This window comes from Vipera ursinii (assembly GCF_947247035.1).
Source record: "Vipera ursinii genome assembly, chromosome: 2".
Lineage (NCBI taxonomy): Eukaryota > Metazoa > Chordata > Lepidosauria > Squamata > Viperidae > Vipera > Vipera ursinii.
Genome location: NC_139513.1, coordinates 24043763 through 24065188, shown reverse-complemented (window position 1 = coordinate 24065188; position 21426 = coordinate 24043763). Strand labels below are relative to the sequence as shown.

The 21426-nt window shown below is 42.9% G+C and overlaps 1 protein-coding gene across 9 annotated transcripts in view; it reads left to right on the top strand.

The window, feature by feature from the left end:
- Positions 1 to 296: 296 nt before the first annotated feature.
- The window catches only part of RPP21 (ribonuclease P subunit p21), a 34609-nt gene continuing 13479 nt past the window's right edge, over positions 297 to 21426 (top strand). Inside the window, exons 1-5 of one of the 9 annotated variants that reach the window (XR_014491679.1) lie at positions 297 to 513; positions 5206 to 6670; positions 9357 to 9520; positions 10738 to 11170; positions 18984 to 19115. Coding sequence is in view for 8 of the 9 variants with exons in the window: in XM_083356010.1 (XP_083212136.1) it covers positions 5217 to 6670; positions 9357 to 9520; positions 10738 to 10739 (1620 nt within the window). In the remaining variant the exon portion in view is untranslated. Of the gene's footprint in view, positions 514 to 5205; positions 6671 to 9356; positions 9521 to 10737; positions 12806 to 14477; positions 16031 to 16175; positions 16443 to 18983; positions 19116 to 20153; positions 20203 to 21426 lie in introns of those variants that run through there. The other 8 variants (XM_083356014.1, XM_083356013.1, XM_083356010.1 and 5 more) reach the window with 8 other exon arrangements.

Here is a 21426-nt window from a genome sequence, read left to right as displayed (position 1 = left end):
AGGGAGCAAAGCTCACTTAACAACTTTCTCATTTAGTGATGGAAACTTTGGGTTCCATTGTGGTCATAAATCGAGCCCTACCTTGGACCTCCTATTTGGACTGTCTTTTGAAGATGATTATCGAAAACATCCACTTCTATTTTTGTGGGGATTGGGTGTCTGGATTTCTTTGTCCTGGGCTGCCTTCCATCTGACATCTGGTCTTGGTGATTTACTAACTTTGGAAATCAGCAGCTTGGTTTGTTAAGGGAGAGGCTTGCTCTCATGCACACACACACACACACACACACACACACAGAGAGAGAGAGAGAGAGAGAGGCACACACCCAGCTTGAAGGGGAGGAGAGCAAGCAAAAGATAAGGGAGGGGGAGAAGAGGAGGCAACAGGTTATTTCCCTGACACACACTCTGGCAAGAGAGCACCAAGGAGCAAAGCTGAGGGCAGTCTTAGTTTCCTGGACGGACAGACCATCAGCTAATATCCAGTCCCAGCGAAAGCCAATGAGAAAGCAGGTACGATATGACAAAAATGAGCATGTTCTAATTACTCACAGGTTGGAATTGAAGTTAGGAAAGCAGTTGGGAAATGAAGGCAGAGAAAGAAAGGGGGTGTTATTCTTCTATATTTGTGTTTGGCTCACCTTTTCATTTGGTAGGTAGGCTATCTCCTCAGACAGGAAGGATTTGGCCAGGTAGGAAGGCAGCAAGGGCAACCATCTGGCTAATTGTTTTGGGTGAACCACGTGATCTCTAGACTGTTATGCTGTCTAATGAATCTTGCTACTTCATGTAAAGCAGGGGTCTTCAAACTTGGCCCTTTTATGACTTGTGGACTTCAACTCCCAGAATTCCTCAGCCTGGCACACTGGCTGAGGAATTCTGGGAATTGAAGTCCACAAGTCATAAAAGGGCCAAGTTTGAAGATCCCTGATGTAAAGACTTCTAAAGACTAGGCTTTTGCTACCATTGAAGAGAGGTGGTGGAGAAAGAGAGTAGAAGTGCTTAATTTTAGCGATTGTTTACTTATCCCATTTTCTGGAAAAAAGAAAAAAAAGAACACCTGGTAAGAAGACCACTTGCCTGGAACATTTCCTTGTTTGGATGGTGAAGAACAGAAAGACACATAATCTCTTTGAGCGTATGGGTGCAAATTAATAGGCAATATTAGTGCATGAAGAGCCAGCAGAATACAGGCAGTCCTCAGCCTACGACCACAATTTCCATGGCTAAGCAGACAGTTGCTTAGTGAATTATGCTCTGTTTTATGACCTTTCCTGCCACAGCTGTTAAGTGAATCGCTACAGTGGTTAACTTAGTAACGCGGTTGTTAAGTGAATCCGGCTTCCCCATTGACTTTGTTTGTCAGAAGGTCACACAAGGTGATCCCGTGACCATCATAAATACATGCCAGTGGCCAAGTGGCCGAATTCTGATCAGGTGACCATGGAGATGCTGCAACGGTTGTAAGTGTGAAAAATGGTCATGAGTCACTTTTCAGTGCCGTTGTAACTGCAAACAATCATTAAATGAATGGTTGAATGTCAAGGACTACCTCTATCCCCTTCATATTGATTCCCCCTGGCATCACTGAAATATCTGGATCTTCCAGAAAGCTTGCATTAGGTTTACACAGCAGGATGCAATAGGAGGAGATAAAAGAAACTTGTAGCAAGTTCTGTGAAAGAAATTTTCATCTGGCCTTGAACTCACCCATGATCAGATACAAGATGGGAAAGACTTGTATAGATAGACTTGTATATTTATTTATTTTATTTATTTAATTAAATTTTTATACCGCCCTTCTCCCGAAGGACTCAGGGCGGTGAACAGTATAGACTTGTATAGACTTGTAAATGATAACAAGGGACAAAGAAATGGTCCAGGGATCTATAATCACAGCGGGAATCTCCTTTAATTTATTTTATTTATTAATTTTTTATGCCACCCATCACCCTTACAAAGTGACCCTGGCTGGCGTAATTTTATTGGGACAGACATTAACCCTTGACTAAAGCAAGGTATGGGTTTTGAAATGCTACCAGAGCAGGATAGATTGGGAAAAGGCAGAACCAGGAATTAATAAGAGGAAGAACCTAGATCATTAAGCAACCAGTCATACTTTATTTGCCGAGGGTTGGACACAATGGAATGGATAACATCATCGTCATCACTTTATTTGTCAGTTTATATTTGCCACCGAGACAAATTGACTTGATTGAATGTTGGCAGGTTGAAAATGTCAAGTGGAAAATTGGTGTTCTTGTGTCCTCGATAAGCTAATCTTTACACTGCCATCATCAAAGAACCTTTTGTTTTCTTCATTCCCCAACTCTTCCTGATATCTGAGTTTTTTTGAACTTGAGCCATGAACCTCTCCCTCGTTCTCTCACTCTGGTTGTAAGTTCAGGATATCTTAGAATTTTATTGATTGATTGATTTACTTGATTTATATAGCCCCTCATTTCACTTTATGTGACTCTAGGCGTCTTACAATCATATAAATAAAAACACAAAATACATCATGGAAACCCAAAATAAAAACATATTGCACCTGGGCATCATCTAATCTCCCCTTCGTACAAACAGAAAATGCCCAGGACTCCAAGCTTGAGCATGAAGTTTTCAAGATATCACAAAAGGCCAATAGGGATGGGGTCCATCTAATCTCCGGGGGATGGTATTCAATAGGGTGGATACCATTGTGGTCCTAGCCCAAGACTGGGTCCTTGACCAGGGGGTTGAAGGCCAACTGAACACACCAAGATGGAGACTGAAACAACACAGCTTTGTTAATGAAATGTCTGCAAGAAAACCACCAAGCTCAGAGAGCACCAAGCATCTCACAACACAACTTAATTCCGCTCAGAAGGAAGACATAGTAATAGCAGTAGCACTTAGACTTAAATAATAATGATAATGATAATGATAATGATGATGATGATGATGATGATGATGATGATGATGATGATAATAATAATAATAATAATAATAATAAGAAGAAGAAGAAGAAGAAGAAGAAGAAGAAGAAGAAGAAGAAGAAGAAGAAGAAGAAGAAGTAGTAGTTGGAAGGGACCTTGGAGGTCATCTAGTCCAACCCCCTGCTCAGGCAGGAAACCCTATACCATTTCAGACAAATGGCTGTCCAATATCTTCTTAAAAACTTCCAGTGTTGGAGCATTCAACACTTACCACCATTTACCACCTCATGTTTACAGAGTCAGCTTATTGCCGACAACAATCTGGGTCCTCATTTTACGAACCTCGGAAGAATGGAAAGTTGAGTCTACCCTGAGCCAGTGAGGACTGAACTCCTGGCAGTGGGCAGTCAGCCCACAATACTGCATTCTAACCACTGCACCACCATGGGGAGATAGCTTTAAAAACTCATGTAACATCATTGTTTACAGCCAAACCTTTAATCACAAAACCCATAAGCCCAGATGTCACCTTCTCATGTGTTGTTCCCCTTTCCCTTTTATGGCTAAGACTCCTATTGCACTTGTTTATTTATTTATTAAATATGTTTGCTGCCCATGTCTCTGTGTACACACATACATATAGCTGCAGGCATACGTAGGTTAGCCACAAATTTTCATAACTGTCATAACTGTCTACTTTACTAATACTTTAGCAATATTTGCAAGCCTGTGAGTTTACTTCCTCCTGCATGTCTTGTCCTGAAGTACATCTGGGAGTCACACCAAGCAAGCCTGGCTCTGACCTTGTTTAAGCTTTTGAGCTCAATATTCTGCTTCGCCAGATTATTTTACAGATACAACTCTATTCCTTTAACATGTATTCAGCAAAGCTTGTTGATTAATAATATACATCCATGGTTGTGAACTGTTCTTAATTTACCTTTAGCACCAATGCAGAAAAGGCTCTCCTTCTATCTCTGCCAGCTGACTCCCCCTAGCTAACAGTAACCAGATCAGGCCTTTCCTGCTAGATCAGATTTTATTTATTTATTTATTTATTTTATTTATTTAGATTTATATACCGCCCTTTCCTGAAGGACTCAGGGCGGTTTACAGGGCATTTAAAAAACAGACAATACAAACGTTAAAACAAATTAAAAGAGATTAAATAGAACCCTGAGAAAATTAAAACCCAGTTAAAATTAAAATTAAAAATATTCTCAGCCTGGGCCAGAGAGCTCGAAGAGCCAGGTCTTCAGGTCCCGGCGGAATGAACGGAGGTTGGGGGCAGTCCTAAGCTCCGCAGGCAGCTGGTTCCACAGGGCAGGCACACCCACTGAGAAGGCCCTACCCCTGGGTGTTACCCGCCGGCAGTCTTTAACCGGCGGCACCCTGAGGAGACCCTCCCTGTGGGAGCGCACTGGACGAAGGGAACTTGATGCTGGCAGCAGGTGTTCCCTCAGATATCCCAGACCCAAGCCATTTAGATAGGCCAGAGAAACCATTTGGGGGAGATGGTCTCATAAGTAACTCAATTAATAATATACATCCATGGTTGTGAACTGTTCTTAATTTACCTTTAGCACCAATGCAGAAAAGGCTCTCCTTCTATCTCTGCCAGCTGACTCCCCCTAGCTAACAGTAACCAGATCAGGCCTTTCCTGCTAGATCAGATAGGCCAGAGAAACCATTTGGGGGAGATGGTCTCATAAGTAACTCAATCTTAAGTAACCTCCTCACAACCACTGCTCTGAATTGCCCCCAGAAGCACACAAGAAGCCAACGCAGCTTGCAAACCAGTGGTGTCACATGTTTTGGGTAACTGGCACCAGTAATTGCATGCACCAGTTGAAGCTTCCAAATACTTTTTCCAGAGCAGCCCCATGTTAAAACATGTTGCAGTGGTCCAATCTGGAAATCAGAAGAGCATGAGTGACTGTGAGCAGGTCCAGGAATGGGTACACTTGACATACAGCCCCAAGTTACGCAAAGGTCCTTCTAGCAATGGCTACCGCCTGCTCTTCTCTGTCCAGGGTGAACTCCAGATTGTGCATGGGTCAAAGCCACCCCATCTAGAAAGAAAGATAGAAAGTCTCTGGAACCAAGAAACCCCAAAACTCCAGAGCACCTCAGTCTGCCTTGGCTTGAGCTGAATTGAATCAAAACCAAATTAAGCTTTCCAAAATATATGTTAAAATGAATTTGTGTATTCAGATATTCAAACTTGGTTGCATTATACAGGAGGAGTTATAGCCAGTCAACTGTTTTGTGTTTCTGACTCTTTCAGATATAGCTACTATGCTTCGTTTCTTCTGGTCACATCTGGGCTTTTTCTTCTTCTTCTCATTGGTTTGCAAAGGTGCTTCCAATAATGACACCCCGGTAGTGACCAGCAGTGGCCCCATTAAAGGCAAAACTGTCTCGACCAGATCTGGTTCCGTGACGGCCTATCTGGGAATCCCCTACGCAGAACCTCCAGTGAAGAAACTCCGTTTCCAAAAGCCCGTCCCACATCAGCCATGGAGTGAAGTATTGGAGGCCACCGGTTTTGGCAACTCTTGTCCCCAGACCCATGTTGCTGGCCTTCCTGATAAAGACATATGGATTGCCAATACACCTCTTTCAGAGGACTGTCTCTTTCTTAACATCTGGGCACCCCACCCTCGACCGTCAACACCAGTGCCTGTCCTTGTCTGGATCCAAGGCATGGGCTTCATCACTGGCACAGCCTCACTAGATATCTATAATGGAGCAACCTTGTCTGCTACAGAGCAGGTCATAGTGGCTTCCATGAATTACCGCTTGGGGGCTCTAGGCTTTTTGTACTTGCCACCCTATGCTCCAGGAAACATGGGCTTGTGGGACCAACATTTGGCCCTGAAATGGCTGAAGGAGAACATAGCAGTCTTCGGGGGTGATCCGGCTCGGTTGACTCTAGTCGGGCAAAGTGCAGGAGCAGTTTTGGTGGGTTGCCATCTCCTTTCCCCTCTGAGCCAGCCCCTTTTTGCTCGTGCGATACTTCAGAGTGGCGTTCCCAATGCCATTTGGCCCTGGAAGACCCCCCGAGAGGCCCACACAGATGCAATAATGCTCAGCAAAGAAGTGGGGTGTGCCAAAGATAATGACAGTGCTGTGGTGAGCTGCCTCCAGGAGATAGACATTGAACATAAGAACTTTACTTATCTGACCCTGATCAACTCATTGACCACCGATGGTGATTTCCTCCCAGGAGAAGTCCCAAATCTGCTGGACACAGCAATTCTTCAGGGAAAACCAGTTCTTACTGGTGTCACTGATGATGAAGGTTCTGCTTTTGTACTGCTTATGTATTCGAACACAAAAACAAACGGAGGAATATTAACATGGGAGCAGCTTCTCCAAGGTGTGACAGTAACTATGCGAAGAGGGACTAAAAAGGAAGTTGCGCACGCGGTTGCCCAGAAATTCAGTGAAGCTAACCATGGTCAATATCATTTGGCATTTTCTCAATATATGCGAGATTATTTCATGGTGTGTCCCTTGGTTGAACTTGCTGAGAAGATCAGAAAAGTGAGGAAGCCGGTGTATGTTTACTCCTTCAGTCACCACCCTTCTGGCTCTGGATGGCCTGAGTGGGTAGGGACGCCCCACGGAGGCGAGATACCTTATGTCTTTGGAACCATGGCGTCAGCAACAAACCGATCCATCACGGAGGCCGAGGAAGCATTGAGCCGTCAGATGATGAGATACTGGGCACAGTTTGCCAGAGACGGGTAAGGAATTGAGCCCTCCAGCCTATAAAACAGTCCTTCCCTGTCCATTCATGAATGAGATTCTTGATTTGGGGCCGAGGAACTGATTAATCTGAATGGTATGTGTTAGATACTGGGTTTGTTGCTCAATGACTAGACGAGGCAAGTGAGTTCAGCAAAGAGGCAGCCAATGGCGGCGCTGGAGACGGGTTGTCTGAGGAGCTGGGAGCCATTAGCCAGCTTCCCTGCTTAAGCAACCTACCAGCAATTAACCCACGTGGTGTTCCCTTAACAAGACACAGCCCAATACATTACAGTATGGGGACAGGGAATTCGTCTCTTACCAATTTCCCATTTTCCATGCAATTCTGTAACATAAGGGTAGGGAAATATTTTCTCAGCAGTTGTCTGTGGCTGATATTTTCCGTGGAGTGCCATTAATATTTTTCCCACTGTAGTGTTCCAGGCAGCACTCAGCAGCTGAGTCTTCCAACTATTTATTTATTTATTTATTTATTTATTTAATTAAATTTTTATACCGCCCTTCTCCCAAGGGACTCAGGGCGGTGTACAGGGCATTTCCCATAACCAGTGCTTTTTTTCTAAAAAAAAAAAGGTGCCAGAACTCAGAGGTAGTCACTGGGAGCGATGCCAGTTTCTTGCTATGGCGTCGCCACCCGTCCTTTGCACCCCCGCCCCTGCGGCTTGGAGCCACATGCCGCAGGGATTCCCCTCCCCACAGCTGCGTGGGGATTCCCCTCCCCTCAGTTGCGGTCCGTGCTGAGCCCCCACCCAGAGCTGCTCCGAACCCCGACCCAGAGCTGTGTTCCTCGTGGCAGTGGTCTCCGGCACCAAACAGCCTCTTTCCAACCACATCCAGAAAAATTTGTAACAAACCTTGGAATTCTCAAGGCCATATTTGGTATTTCCCAGCAATCTGTTTCTGGAAGGAAAAAGCAATCCCTGCTGTGTTACTGATCCCAGAGAAGCATTTGCATGTATGTAGGTATCCTTAGGGTGCCATAGTTATAGATGAGAAATATTGGTTGCAAAGTTGGCATTTCTGGATGTAATACAGATATTTTGGACTTATTTTTGTTTCTTTGCATGTTTGATATTTTTAAAAAGGCATATGCTACCGACTACACTTATGCACATATGTAACATCTTTTGAAAGATTGTGACTAAACAAAATTTTAATGTACAGATAATACCACCAGAAATTATTTTAGCCTTTTTAATAAATGTTGTTATTGATGTTAAGCTCACCATGGAAAACATCACATATTGTTACGTATATACTAGATTAATTATATAAAGACTGAAGTGCAACATAACTAGATTCTAAATAATCTATTTTTCAAAACACACAACAGTCCAAACAGTAAAAGTAAAGTCCAAATTAAGAATATTTCATTCTTAAGAATTGTTTAATTTAAAGTGGTTTAGTTGTAATAGATGGTTATAGATTCAAAATAGTTTTCAAGAGTGTAAAGATACTATTTTTTTCTAGCATCAGCTAAATTAGACATATTACATTGAGAAAAATGTTTCTCATTTCTTTCCTGTTACTTTTATTGATTTCATTGCAGAGATGTTAACATAGGAAATAGATTGTTTTGTTATCTAATTTTATCTTCCAAAAGACAGAAGCAGATGAAAAATGTGAGGTTCTTTCCTGTTGACTTTTTGGAATTAGCTGTTTTAGATTTTAAAAGTTTAGTTCCTAAAGAAGTAACCTTGTAAATAATTTTAATGTCCTCCTCTAGTGCAGAGTAGGCAACCTTGGCTCTTTTATGACTCAAGAACTTCAACTCCCAGAATTCCTGAGCCAGCATGGCTCAGCTTGGAAACCTCTCTCTTTCTCCTCAGCGTGGCTGGCTCAGGATTTCTGGGAGTTGAAGTCCACAAGTCATAAAAAAGAGCCAAGAATGCCTACTCCTAAAGCCAATAGAGGGAACTGTTTTTTTGCAAAAAAAAAGGTGCCGTAATGCCGTTCTGAGCATTCTATGAGGAAAAAAAGCCCTGCCGATAACTATTGTATTGTGAAAAGTTGAAATGGTAGCCACTTATTCCTGTGGTTCTGAAATCAGCAGTAACCAGCCAGAAGAACATGGGACTCCAGCAATGGGACACAGCACTCACTGCTTGATCAGGCAATACACCGGGTGGTACTTTTTGAGCATTTCAGTTGGGAATCGTCATGTTTCTTTTCCAATGGCCTGTCATGGGCAAACATAGTGATACTTTATACCAGGGTTGTCAAACACGCCACATCACATGACATGCCGGGACATATCATGACTTTTTCCCCATTGCCGGAACTGGGCTGGGTGTGGTTTCGTCATGATGCATCCGGCCTGCAGGCTGGCAGTTTGACACCCCTGCCTTATATTAATGTTTGGAGGAATGGTAACTAGAACTGGGAGTAAAGGCTGTGGTGAACAAGGCAGCCATGGTGGTCATACTTGATGATGGTTGGCAATAAAAGTACCAACAGTGTGAGCACCATCTTGCAATGAGAAGAAAGAAAGAAAGAATAAAATAAAAGAAGGGGGGAGGGTATGTGGGAGGGAGGGAAGAAGGAAAGGAAGGCCCTTGACTTTTGAATCTAGTTGGGATATCAATGGACTCCGGTGCCTATAATTCTTATAAACAGGGAAGAGTTTGTTTGTAATCCTACTAAATTTCTCAACTGCCTTTGTAGGACTCCGACAAGGCCACAGACAGATGAGGTACAATGGCCCCTCTTTGACACCACAGAGCAGAACTTCTTTCACATCAGCACAGCAGAACCCCAGCTCAGAAAGCTGTCACCTGTCCCACTCTGTGATTTCCTGGCTACGCTTCCTGCAGATGCTGTGCTATCATGTGAGTTGAACTCTTTGGGGAAGTAAATCCTCTCACTCTAGAGCAGCATGGCAATGAGAAGGAGGAGGAGCATCCAGTTTGTGAGGATGCTGTAGGAAAAATGGCTAGTATATTATGCGTGAAGGAAACTGCCTAGTAACCAATATGGTGTAGCGGATGAGTGTGGCTTTGAGACCGGGGAAGACCATGTTCATGTCCGACATACTTGCTGAGCTCTCAGGTCCACCTATTTCACAAGATGGCTGTTTTGGAGATGAAATGACGGGAGATGCACTGTAGCTACCAAAGGAGAGGTGAGGTAGAAGGATACAGGTGGCCCTCGACTTACGACCACAACTGGGCCAGAATTTCTGTTGCTGAGCAAGATGGTTGTTAATTGAATTGTGCCCGATTTTATGACCCTTTTTTGCCACAGTTGTTAAGAGAAATGCTGCAGAAATGTTCAGCGAATCGTGTGGTTTTTAGGTGAATCCAGAATCCCCCATTGACTTTGCTTGTCAGAGGCCTTGTAGATTGCAAATGGCAATCATGTGACCCTGGATGCTGCAACTGTTGTAAATACATGCCAGTGACCAAGTCCCAAATTTGGATCACGGGGTCATGGGGACGCTGTGATGGTAATAAGTGTGAGAACGTGCTGTACACCACTTTTTTCAGTGCTGTTATAACTTTGAATAGTCTCTAAAGTAGGGTGGGGAACGATGGTCCCTTCATGACTTGTGGACTTTCTGAAGGAATTCTGGGAGTTGAAGTCCACAACTCATAAAGGGGCCATTGTTCCCCACCTCTGCTCTAAAGGAATGATTGTAAGTCGAGGACTACCTGTGATTATTGATTACTAGGAATACCTATGACTAATGATTATTAGGAAGTAAAATAGCAGCCTACCCTATTTTCTCTCCTCCTGCTTCATGAATATGAATTGCCACCAAATCTGGTGCATGGATGGCTACTTACCTTATCCATATTTTTTACTTTTTATCTCATATAAGAGATGAAAATACTTTTGGTATGAGTCAAATAGCACCTGGGAGCAGCTGGCAATAATATAAAGATTAACCAGTCCTGTTAGCAAGTTTCTATGGATGTTTTTCAATTAAAAACATACAGTTCGGTCAGTGAACTAAGCTAGTCTATTATATAAAGTATTATTTGGTCCTGTGACTTTTTAAAGTTAGTTTCTTACACTTATCCCTTGCTTTTTTTTCCATTGGCAGAGAAATCTCCAGAAGACCTCGATCATGAATTGGGAAGTTGAACCAGAAATATAGAATATGACATGTGAAACCAAGAATACAAATTAAATTAAGATATGAGCATTATTTAGCTGTCATATGGGAAGAACTAAAATCCTATGAAGGGGATGGGGAGTGATTGGCTGAGCTTTAGTTAAAAAAAAATCACTGAGTGAACCCAGTTTGCAACGGTGGCATGTGTATCTCAGCCTATGGCAACTCCACTTCTTGCTCTGTCCCTTTAAGTGGTATAATAGAATTGGAATAGACCAGGGGTCTTCAAATCTGGCCCTTTTATGACTTGTGGACTTCAACTCCCAGAATTCCTCAGCCAGTGTGCCTGGCTGAGGAACTCTGGGAGTTGAAGTCCACAAGTCATAAAAGGGCCAAATTTGAAGACCCCTGGAATAGATAAGTATATTTAGCTATGGGTGCAACTACATTCATCTGATTTTAGAGGTATAATCATTGGGCTTTGGGGATCTTAAGGAATAACCCATATATAATTTCTTCATATGGAGGGAAACCCTAGTTAGTCAGGGTTCCAATTTCTTGGGAAAAACCCTATGCTATATATAGATGCAATCTCTTTAGAAAGAGGCCAGTTAAAAATGGGAGGTGGTATGGGAGTGTGAATAAATCTATAAGTATGGCTAGGTTGTGCATTTCGGTCAGCTTCACATCTAATACAAAACACTTAATAGCTCTAAAACTGTGGGCCACTAGTACAAGCGGCATTGCACCCATCTTCTGCTAGAGGTCAGCTGGGGAATCCCATTTTTTTCCATTACATCTTAATGCTTTCCATATCATCATTACCATCTTCATCATCATCATCATCAAGGCCACCAATAATAATCTTTTTTCAATCATATTTGTTTCTGTTCCCTTTCTTAGGACAGATTTTCTTTTTAGCCCCTTTCCACACTTGATTCTTTTAACATTATCATTAAATAAAGTACATACTAAAATTAAAAAGAAACTCTGTAGCATTATTTTTCTGTGAAATCTTTTAAAAGCTATATAGAAATCGAAAGATTTATTAGTAGCCTGCTAATTATAATATAATAGCAAAAAAGATGCATTACTTTACATATTGTTAGTCATATGATTATAGCCTAACTGGTTGGGTTGGCAATATATAAGCCATGATTGTAATGTATTGTATCCCTTTAAATGTGTAATGATTGGCCAATGCTGTGCTCTTTCAACAGCCATAAGAGGGAGCTAGAGACATAGCTTCTCTCTCTCTGCGTTAGTTACTCTGTTACATTGCTTGCTGATTATTGTTGATTGTGGTTTTGCTACTGTTTGCCAAACCTGAAGAACTGTGTTTTTGACTTTTAGACTGGTAAGACAACTTTTTATTGGATAACTCTTGAACTGTTGATATCTTCTCTGTACCCATGTATGACCTGGACTGTTTATTCTTGACTTGTGCTACTCCTAAAAGTCCCCTTCATGGATTACTGCCTTGTCGTGGCGAAGGGGCTTGCGTAATTCAATGAAGCTATGAGCTATGCCGTGCAGGGCCACCCAAGATGGAAAGGTCATAGCAGAGAGTTCTGACAAAACGTGATCCACTGGAGAAGGAAATGGCAACCCACTCCAGTATCTTTGCCATGAAAACCCTATGGACAGTACCAAAAGGCAAAACGATATGACGCTGGAAGATGTGCCCCTCAGGTCGGAAGGCGTCCAATATGCTACTGGGGAAGAGCAGAGGGCTAGTACTAGTAGCGCCAGAAAGAATGAAGCGACTGGGCCAAAGCCGAAAGGACGCTCAGCTGTGGATGTGTCTGGTGGTGAAAGGAAAGTCCGATGCTGTAAAGATTCTTTCTCCATAGGAACCTGGAATGTAAGATCCATGAATCAAGGAAAGCTGGACGTGGTCAAACAAGAGATGACAAGACTAAACATCGACATCTTAGGTATCAGCGAACTAAAATGGACAGGAATGGGTGAATTTAATTCAGATGACCATCAGGTATACTACTGCGGGCAAGAATCCCTCAGAAGAAATGGAATAGCCTTCATAGTCAATAAAAAAGTAGGAAAAGCAATACTGGGATACAACCCTCAAAATGACAGAATGATCTCAGTTCGAATCCAAGGCAAACCATTCAATATCACAGTAGTCCAAGTCTATGCCCCAACCACCAGTGCTGAAGAGGATGAAATTGACCGGTTCTATGAAGCCCTACAGCACCTTATAGAACTAACACCCAAAAATGATGTCCTTATCATCATGGGAGATTGGAATGCTAAAGTAGGAAGCCAAAAGATAAGTGGAATAACAGGCAAGTTTAGCCTTGGAGTACAAAATGAAGCAGGGCACAGGCTGATAGAATTTTGTCAAGAGAATACGATGGGCATAGCAAACACTCTTTTCCAACAACCCGAGACGGCTTTACACATGGACATCACCAGACGATCAACACAGAAATCAGATTGACTATATGCTCTGCAGCCAAAGATGGAGAAGCTCTATACAGTCAGTAAAAACAAGACCAGGAGCTGACTGTGGCTCAGACCATGAGCTTCTTGTTGCAAAGTTTAGGCTTAAATTAAAGAAAGTAGGGAAAAGCGCTAGGCCAGTCAGGTATGAATTAAATCCTATCCCTGTTGAATATACAGTAGAGGTGACAAATAGATTTAAGGAATTAGATCTGATAGACAGAGTGCCTGAAGAACTATGGACAGAGGTTCGCAACATTGTACAACAGGTAGCAACCAAAACCATCCCAAAGAAAAAGAAATGCAAGAAAGCAAAATGGCTGTCTGAGGAAGCTTTGCAAATAGCTGAGGAAAGGAGGGAAGCGAAAGGCAAGGGAGAAAAAGAAAGATATGCCCAATTAAATGCAGAATTCCAAAGAATAGCTAGAAGAGATAAGAATGCCTTCTTAAATGAACAATGCAAAGAAATAGAAGAAAACAATAGAATAGGGAGGACCAGAGATCTTTTCAAGAAGATTGGAGAGATGAAGGGAACGTTTCATGTAAAAATGGATGGGCATGATAAAGGACCAAAATGGCAGGGACCTAACAGAGGCAGAAGAGATTAAGAAGAGGTGGTAAAATTACACAGAAGAACTATACAAGAATGAGCTTAATGTCCCTGATAATCACAATGAGTTGGTCACTGACCTCGAGCCAGACATCCTAGAATGTGAAGTGAAGTGGGCCTTAGAAAAGCTGAGCAACAACAAAGCTAGTGGAGGTGACAGTATTCCAGCTGAGCTATTCAAAATCTTAAAAGACGATGCAGTAAAAGTGCTACACTCAATTTGCCAGCAAATTTGGAAAACTCAACAGTGGCCACAGGATTGGAAAAGATCAGTTTACATTCCAACTCCAAAGAAAGGCAGTGCCAAAGAATGTTCAAACTATCGCACCATTGCACTCATTTCTCATGCTACTAAAGTTATGCTTAAAATCCTACAAGCCAGACTCCAGCAGTATGTGGATCAAGAACTACCAGAAGTACAGGCAGGATTTCGAAGAGGCAGAGGAACTAGAGTTCAAATTGCTAACATACGCTGGATCATGGAGAAAGCTAGAGAGTTCCAGAAAAACATCTTCTTCTGCTTCATTGACTATGCTAAAGCCTTTGATTGTGTGGATCATAACAAACTGTGGCAAGTTCTTAAAGAGATGGGAATACCAGACCATCTTATTTGTCTCTTGGGAAACCTATATGCGGGCCAAGAAGCAACAGTGAGAACTGGACACGGAACCACTGATTGGTTCAAAATTGGGAAAGGAGTCCGGCAAGGCTGTATACTGTCGGCTTGCCTATTTAACTTATATGCAGAGCACATCATGAGAAAGGCAGGGCTAGATGAATCAAAAGTTGGAATTAAGATTGCCGGAAGAAACATCAACAACCTAAGATATGCAGATGATACCAATGGCAGAAAGTGAAAAGGAACTAAAGAGCCTCTTGTTGCGAGTGAAGAAGGAGAGTGCAAAACTTGGGTTGAAACTAAACATTACGAAAACCAAGATCATGGCATCTGGCCCTCTCAATTCCTGACCCTCATGAAGAAATCTATCTATGTGGTCACTAGGAGTTGAAAATAACTTAATGGCACATAATCAAGTGGTATGGAATAGGCATGCAATACTAAACAATTATTTTCAGTGCTAGTAAACTATTTCAGGGACGCGGTGGCTCAGTGGATTAGGACACTGAGCTTGTCGATCAGGTCAGCAGTTTGGCAGGTCGAATCCTGAGTGAGGCGTAACAGAGTGAGCGCCAGTTACTCGTCCCAGCTTCTGCCAACCTAGCAGTTCGAAAGCACGTAAAAATGCAAGTAGAAAAATAGGGACCACTACGGTGGGAAGGTAACAGCGTTCCGTGTGCCTTTGGTGTCTAGTCATGCCGGCCACATGACCACGGAGACGTCCTCGGACAAGCGCTGGCTCTTCGGCTTTGAAACGGAGATGAGCACCGGCCCCTAGAGTCGGAAACGACTAGCACGCATATGCAGGGGAACCTTTACCTTAAACTATTTCAGAGAGCCAATTTGGGGTAATGGTCAAGGCACCACCACAGAAACCATGAAACCACGTTCTAGTCCCGCCTTGGGCACAAGCCAAGCAGTGTAACCTTGAGCCAGTCGTCCTCTCTTAGCCCTAGGAAGGAGGCAAAGGCAAACTAGTCCTGAAACCTTGTTAAGAAATCTGCAGGGACATCTCCAGGCTGTCACTAGGAGTCAGCACTGAGTCGAAGGGACACTCGCCCGAGCCAGACTTAATTAATTCATTCGAGTTTCTTGATTCATACGCAAGGGGGCGCTCTGCAGGCTTCGGCCCACTTTACCCGTAGATGCTCCCCTGCAAAATTCAGAGCCGAAGTGAGAAACAACCGAGGGTCCTTAAAAAAAAAAAGATTCCCTTATCTGGGCATTCACGGCAGACCCACTCCAGAGCGTTAAGTTAGCAGAACTCGTTTTTTCTACGGGGAAAACTACGGGGCATGCGCACCTACGACGACGACGCCCCCCCACAAGCCCCTTTCCTATTTCGAACCCGAACGCTACCTCCCTGTTGTAGTTCAATTCCATGGGATGAAAAGGCACTACATTTCCCAGAAGCCTTTGTGCCACGAAACCGGAAAAAAAAAAGAGATGCACTCCGGTAGCTTCGAGCGACGGACTTGGAGAGAGAGACTCTGCGCGCGGAATTAAGGAAGCCGGTTCTGTGGCACTTTAATCAGCTTGGACCGGTGCAATCACAGCGCCCAGAGCCTTCAGACGACTTGGGGGTAAAAGTCGGATATGGGTCATCAAGGCTCTAAGCCAGGGGTCGGCAACCTCGGCTCTTTTATGACTCGTGGACTTCAACTCCCAGAATTCCTGAGCCAGCTATGCTGGCTCAGGAATTCTGGGAGTTGAAGTCCACGAGTCATAAAAGAGCCGAGGTTGCCGACCCCTGCTCTAAGCCCAAGGAAGGAACAATAATAATAGCCTTGTATCCTCTGCTGGTTTTTTATTTTTTTATTTTTATAGAGTATGCAGGAATGCAGAAAATGTAACCCCCAATTTCCTACAGGGTTTTGCTTTGTTTTGTTTCTGTAGCTATCAGGCTCTTTCCACGGTCAAGAGTCCATCCTCTTGTCTACTAAAAAAGGCTGTGCTTCTTTGGCGAAGAAGAAGAAGAAAGCGGGTCACCAGGTCACACAGGTGAGTGAACGGAAGGGAATGACTTGAATTCATCGCCGTTTGATACCCACGTTATCTATTCTGTAACAGGGCTAAGGAAAAGACTGGCAGTGGATGGATGCAATATAGGTAAGAAGGGCCAAAACAGTATTGTGAAGAAGACCTATAAGTGGCAAGACCTATGTGCTCTTGCACATCTCAGATCCCTTTAGGTCACAGGGGTAGGCAACCTCGGCTCTTTTATGACTCATGGACTTCAATTCCCAGAATTCCTGAGCCAGCATAGCTGGCTCAGGTATTCTGGGAATTGAAGTCCATGAGTCATAAAAGAGCCGAGGTTGCCTACCCCTGCTTTAGGAGAATCAAGTTGCACTGTAGCACTGTCTCTCGTTTGACCATTTTTTCCTGTCCCCTCCCTCCAAAATCAAGAGTTAATGCAGTGTAACAATTCATTAGGGGGGGAAAAAAGTTGTAGCACCCTTTAATTTTGCTATTCCAAATTTAGGGAAGGGGGAAGTGAGAGAAACAAAATGATACCGTTTCTCATGCTGGCTGGGGCAATTGTGGGAGTTGAAATCCACATATCTTAAGGTTGCTGAGATTGGATGAGTGAGTCACTCATGTTTCTGACATATGTGCACCATTGCTGGAGTTGTTGCACTTGTTAGGAATGTGTTTCAAAGTGCAGTTTGAGGTGCTGGGAGCTACTTTTGAAGCCCTACATGGTATCTAAGAGACTAAGATCTCAGAGGCTGCCACAAAGAAGAGGGAGTCAAGCTATTCTCCAAAGCACCTGAAGGCAGGACAAGAAGCAATGGATGGAAACTAACCAAAGAGAGAAGCAACCTAGAACTAAGGATAAATTTCCTGACAGAACAATTAACCAGTGGAACAACCTGCCTCCAGAAGCTGTGAATGCTCCAACACTGGAAGTTTTTAAGAAGAGACTGGCCAGCCATTTGTCTGAAATGGTATAGGGTTTCCTGCCTGAGCAGGGGGTTGGACTAGATGACCTCCAAGGTCCCTTCCAACTACTTCTTCTTCTTCTTCTTCTTCTTCTTCTTCTTCTTCTTCTTCTTCTTCTTATTATTATTATTATTATTATTATTATTATTATTATTATTATTATTATTATTTATTTTATTTATTTTATTTTATTTTTATTACATTTATATCCCGCCCTTCTCCAAAGACTCAGGGCGGCTTACAAGCTTAGCAGTAGCCTTCATTCTATGTATATGCCTGCTTGTTCGGGCTTTCACACACACACACCCAAGCGGCATTATTATTATTATTATTATTATTATTATTATTATTATTATTATTATTATTATTAAGGTCCCTTGCAACTTTATTATTATTAGTAGTAAGATTTCCTAAACAGATCTGTCAATCAATCATAGAATCATAGGGCTGAAAGGGACCCTGGAGGTCTTCTAATGCAACCCTCTGCCCAAGGCAGAAGTTCTTATTCCATCCTGGACAAATGGTTGTCCAATCTTTTCTTGAAAACCTCCAGCAATGGAGCACCCACAACTCCAGTAGGTAAGCTGTACCAGTGACTAATTATTCTCACTGTCAGGAAATTTCTTCTTAGTTCCAAGTTGGGTCTCACTCTGACAAGCTTCCACCCATTTTCTTCTTGTCCTGTCCTCGGGTGCTTTGGATAATAAATCAACCCCTTCATCCCTGTGACAAACCTTCAAGTACTGAAAGATAGCTATCATATCACCCTAAGCCTTCTCTTCGTTAGGCTAAACAAGCCTAGTTCCTTAAGTGTGCATCATACAGTTTAGCTTCCAGACCCATTGTCATCTTTGCTGCCCTTCTCTGCACTTTTTAGAGGGCTTTTGCATCTATTTTGTATTGTGGGGACCAGAATTGGATGCAGTGTGGCCACACTAGTGCAGAATAGAGCGATAGTATCACTCCTTGTGATCTTGATATTATCCCTCTTGATGTAGCCTAGGACTGCATTGCCTGTTTTGGCAGCTGCCGCACACTGATGGCTCATACTTTAGTGGTGATCCTTCTTGCAGGCACTACTATTGCGCCATGTGCTGCCTATTCTACTCCTATGCATTTGGTTTTTCCTGCCCAAGTGCAGGATCTTACTTTTCTCACCACTGAACTGCATCTTGTTGGATAGGGTCCAATGTTAAGGTCTAGCAAGGTCCTTCTAAATTTTGAATCTATCTTTGTTAGCAATTCCTTCCAGCTTTGTGTCATCTGCAAATCTGATAAGCTCCTCTTGTATCCCCTCATCTAAATCATTTATGAAAATGTTGGAAAACACTGGATCTGTCTGTCTGTTTATATCTATCATAGCTATCTATATCTATCTGTCTGTCTGTCTGTCTATCTATCTATCTATCTATCTATCTATCTATCTATCTATCTATCTATCTATCTATCTATCATCTATCTAATCTATGGGGCTCCCCTCCTTTCATGGAAAGTAGTAAAATTTGGACTTATCTGTAAGGACTTTGGGATCAATGACACCAAAATTAATTACTGTAATGTATGGTAGTACATTACAGTATGGACGTGGTGGCTCAGTGGGTTAGGACACTAAGCTTGTCGATCAGAAGGTCGGCAGTTTGGCAGGTCGAATCCCGAGTGCCGCGTAACAGAGTGAGCGCCTGTTACTCGTCCCAGCTTCTGCCAACCTAGCACTTTGAAGGCACATAAAAATGCAAGTAGAAAAATAGGGACCACTACGGTGGGAAGGTAACAGCGCTCCATGCGCCTTTGGCGTCTAGTCATGCCAGCCACATGACCACGGAGACGTCCTCAGACAAGCGCTGGCTCTTCGGCTTTGAAACAGAGATGAGCACCAGCCCCTAGAGTCGGAAACGACTAGCACACATGTGCGGGGGAACCTTTACCTATGGTAGTAATATAATTTTGTGTTTGTTACTACTGCCTTATTTGTATTATATTCTGTAATTGCATAAAGTCTATTAAGGATTAAGATGGGGATAAATCTCAGAAATAAATAAACACAATTGCCAAACCTAGATAGCTGCGTGGTGCATACAGAAAACTCTGAAATATTTGACATTTGGAATCTTTTAGTAAATGTGTCAACCCATAAAAAAGGAAAAATGATGTGGATAGATAGTAAATCTTGGAACCTAAAAAAAGGTGGAGCAATGTGTCGCAGTGGTTAGAATGCAACATTGCAGGCAAACTCAGCCCACAGCCTGGAGTTCGAGCCTCACTGGCTCAAGGTTGGCTCAGCCTCCCATCCTTGTGAGGTCGGTAAAATGAGGACCCAGATTATTGGGGGGAGCAATATGCTGTCTCTGGAATCCGCTTAGAGAGGGCTGTACATAAGTAAGTGCTATTGCTATTGATATGGGACAGTCTCCCCTGTTGCACTTTCTGGATCATTCATTTGTATTTATTCATTCAATGTCTATAGCTGTCCAACTCAACCAAGTAATACTTAGTTTAATTAGTGTTTTGAGAGTGGAAACCCTGACTCTAGTGCTGTGAATGACAAGAGCCCCCTGTGACAACTAAGTCCCTGTAATATGCCCACTGGATTAAAAAGATTGGGCCCTTTGATATTATGATATCCCTCCAACTCTAAAACTCCAATCCATAGAAGCAGAGCTTTTTAAAAAAGTACTGTTGTTGATCATAACCCTTTTTCGCATGCTGTCAGTTGTTTTGTCACTTAAATAATTTAAGATACCTTTATCGTTTCATTGTTTTTATCAGCATGATCAAGGACAAAGAAGCCTTTCAGAGACTGAATTTCCTCTATCAGGTGAGAAGAATTTCTCGACACAGGAAGTAATTTTACAAGGCTGTTTAAAACGGGGGTTGTAGCGGGAAGTGACCTTTTGCTATGCCTCAGTTTCCAGTTTGCTCACAAATGCATGTGAAATGCATGTTTTTCTCTTGATTACAGTCAGAAAGACAGTTCCTTTAAAAGCAGTGTAGAGACAACATGCACAGCATGGTTTCTGGAATTTTTCCCAACTCCTTTCCCAACAGCGCCTATAGGAGGCATCTGTTTCGTTTCTGTAACACAGTTGCTCAAGTTTGTGTGCATGTCTACGTTTCTACTCTTGTAATGTGGTACATCTACATGTGTTTGCACGTGTGCATATTCTCCCCAGAGTTAAATCAGGGCATGTGCCTATTGAACTAATTGTGCATTACTTGCTTGGGCTCTCTATAAGTTCCTGCTGAACGCTCCTGTATATATACTGCTCAAAAAAATAAAGGGAACACTTAAACAACACAATGTACTGTATTTAATAGTAGGATGTCTTATTTTCTGTTCCCTTTATTTTTTTGAGCAGTATATATAAACTGGGAAGGACAGAGTGGACTGGATCTGTATCGGATTTGGTCACATGACCAGGAGGGAGGAGGGGTTAAGAATGGAGCAGTTGGCAGGATTCTATAGGATTGTAGTGGAGCATTATTTTCTGGAATCTTCAAAACCCTAAATTTGTTTTCCAACTTCTCCCTCCTCCCCCTCTATGACAACATTGATCCTGTTTTCACGTAATGATCCTATAGACCAGGGGTGTCAAACTCGCCACGTCACCTGACATGTTGCGACGTATCGTGACTTTTTTCCCCTTGCCGGAGCTGGGGTGGGCGCGACTTCCGCGTGACGCATCCGGCAGTTTGACACCCCTGCTATAGACCTTGGCAACTTAAAGATGTGTGGACTTCAACTCCCAGAATTTTCCAGCCAATAAACCAGAATATTATTGTAAGATCCAGATAATTGTACAACCAACCACAAAAAGGAAGTACTACATCTTTGCTTTGGAAAACAACAATGACAGCGGTCCCCAACCTTCCCAGCTCTGTGTCCTGGCAGCACCGGGAGCAGGGAAAGAGGGGGGATGGTTTCGTGAGCGTGCACCTGCTCACTTGCCACTTGCACAAATGTGTTGCTTTGGAAAACAACAATGACAGCGGTCCCCAACCTTCCCAGCTCTGTGTCCTGGCAGCACCGGGAGCAGGGAAA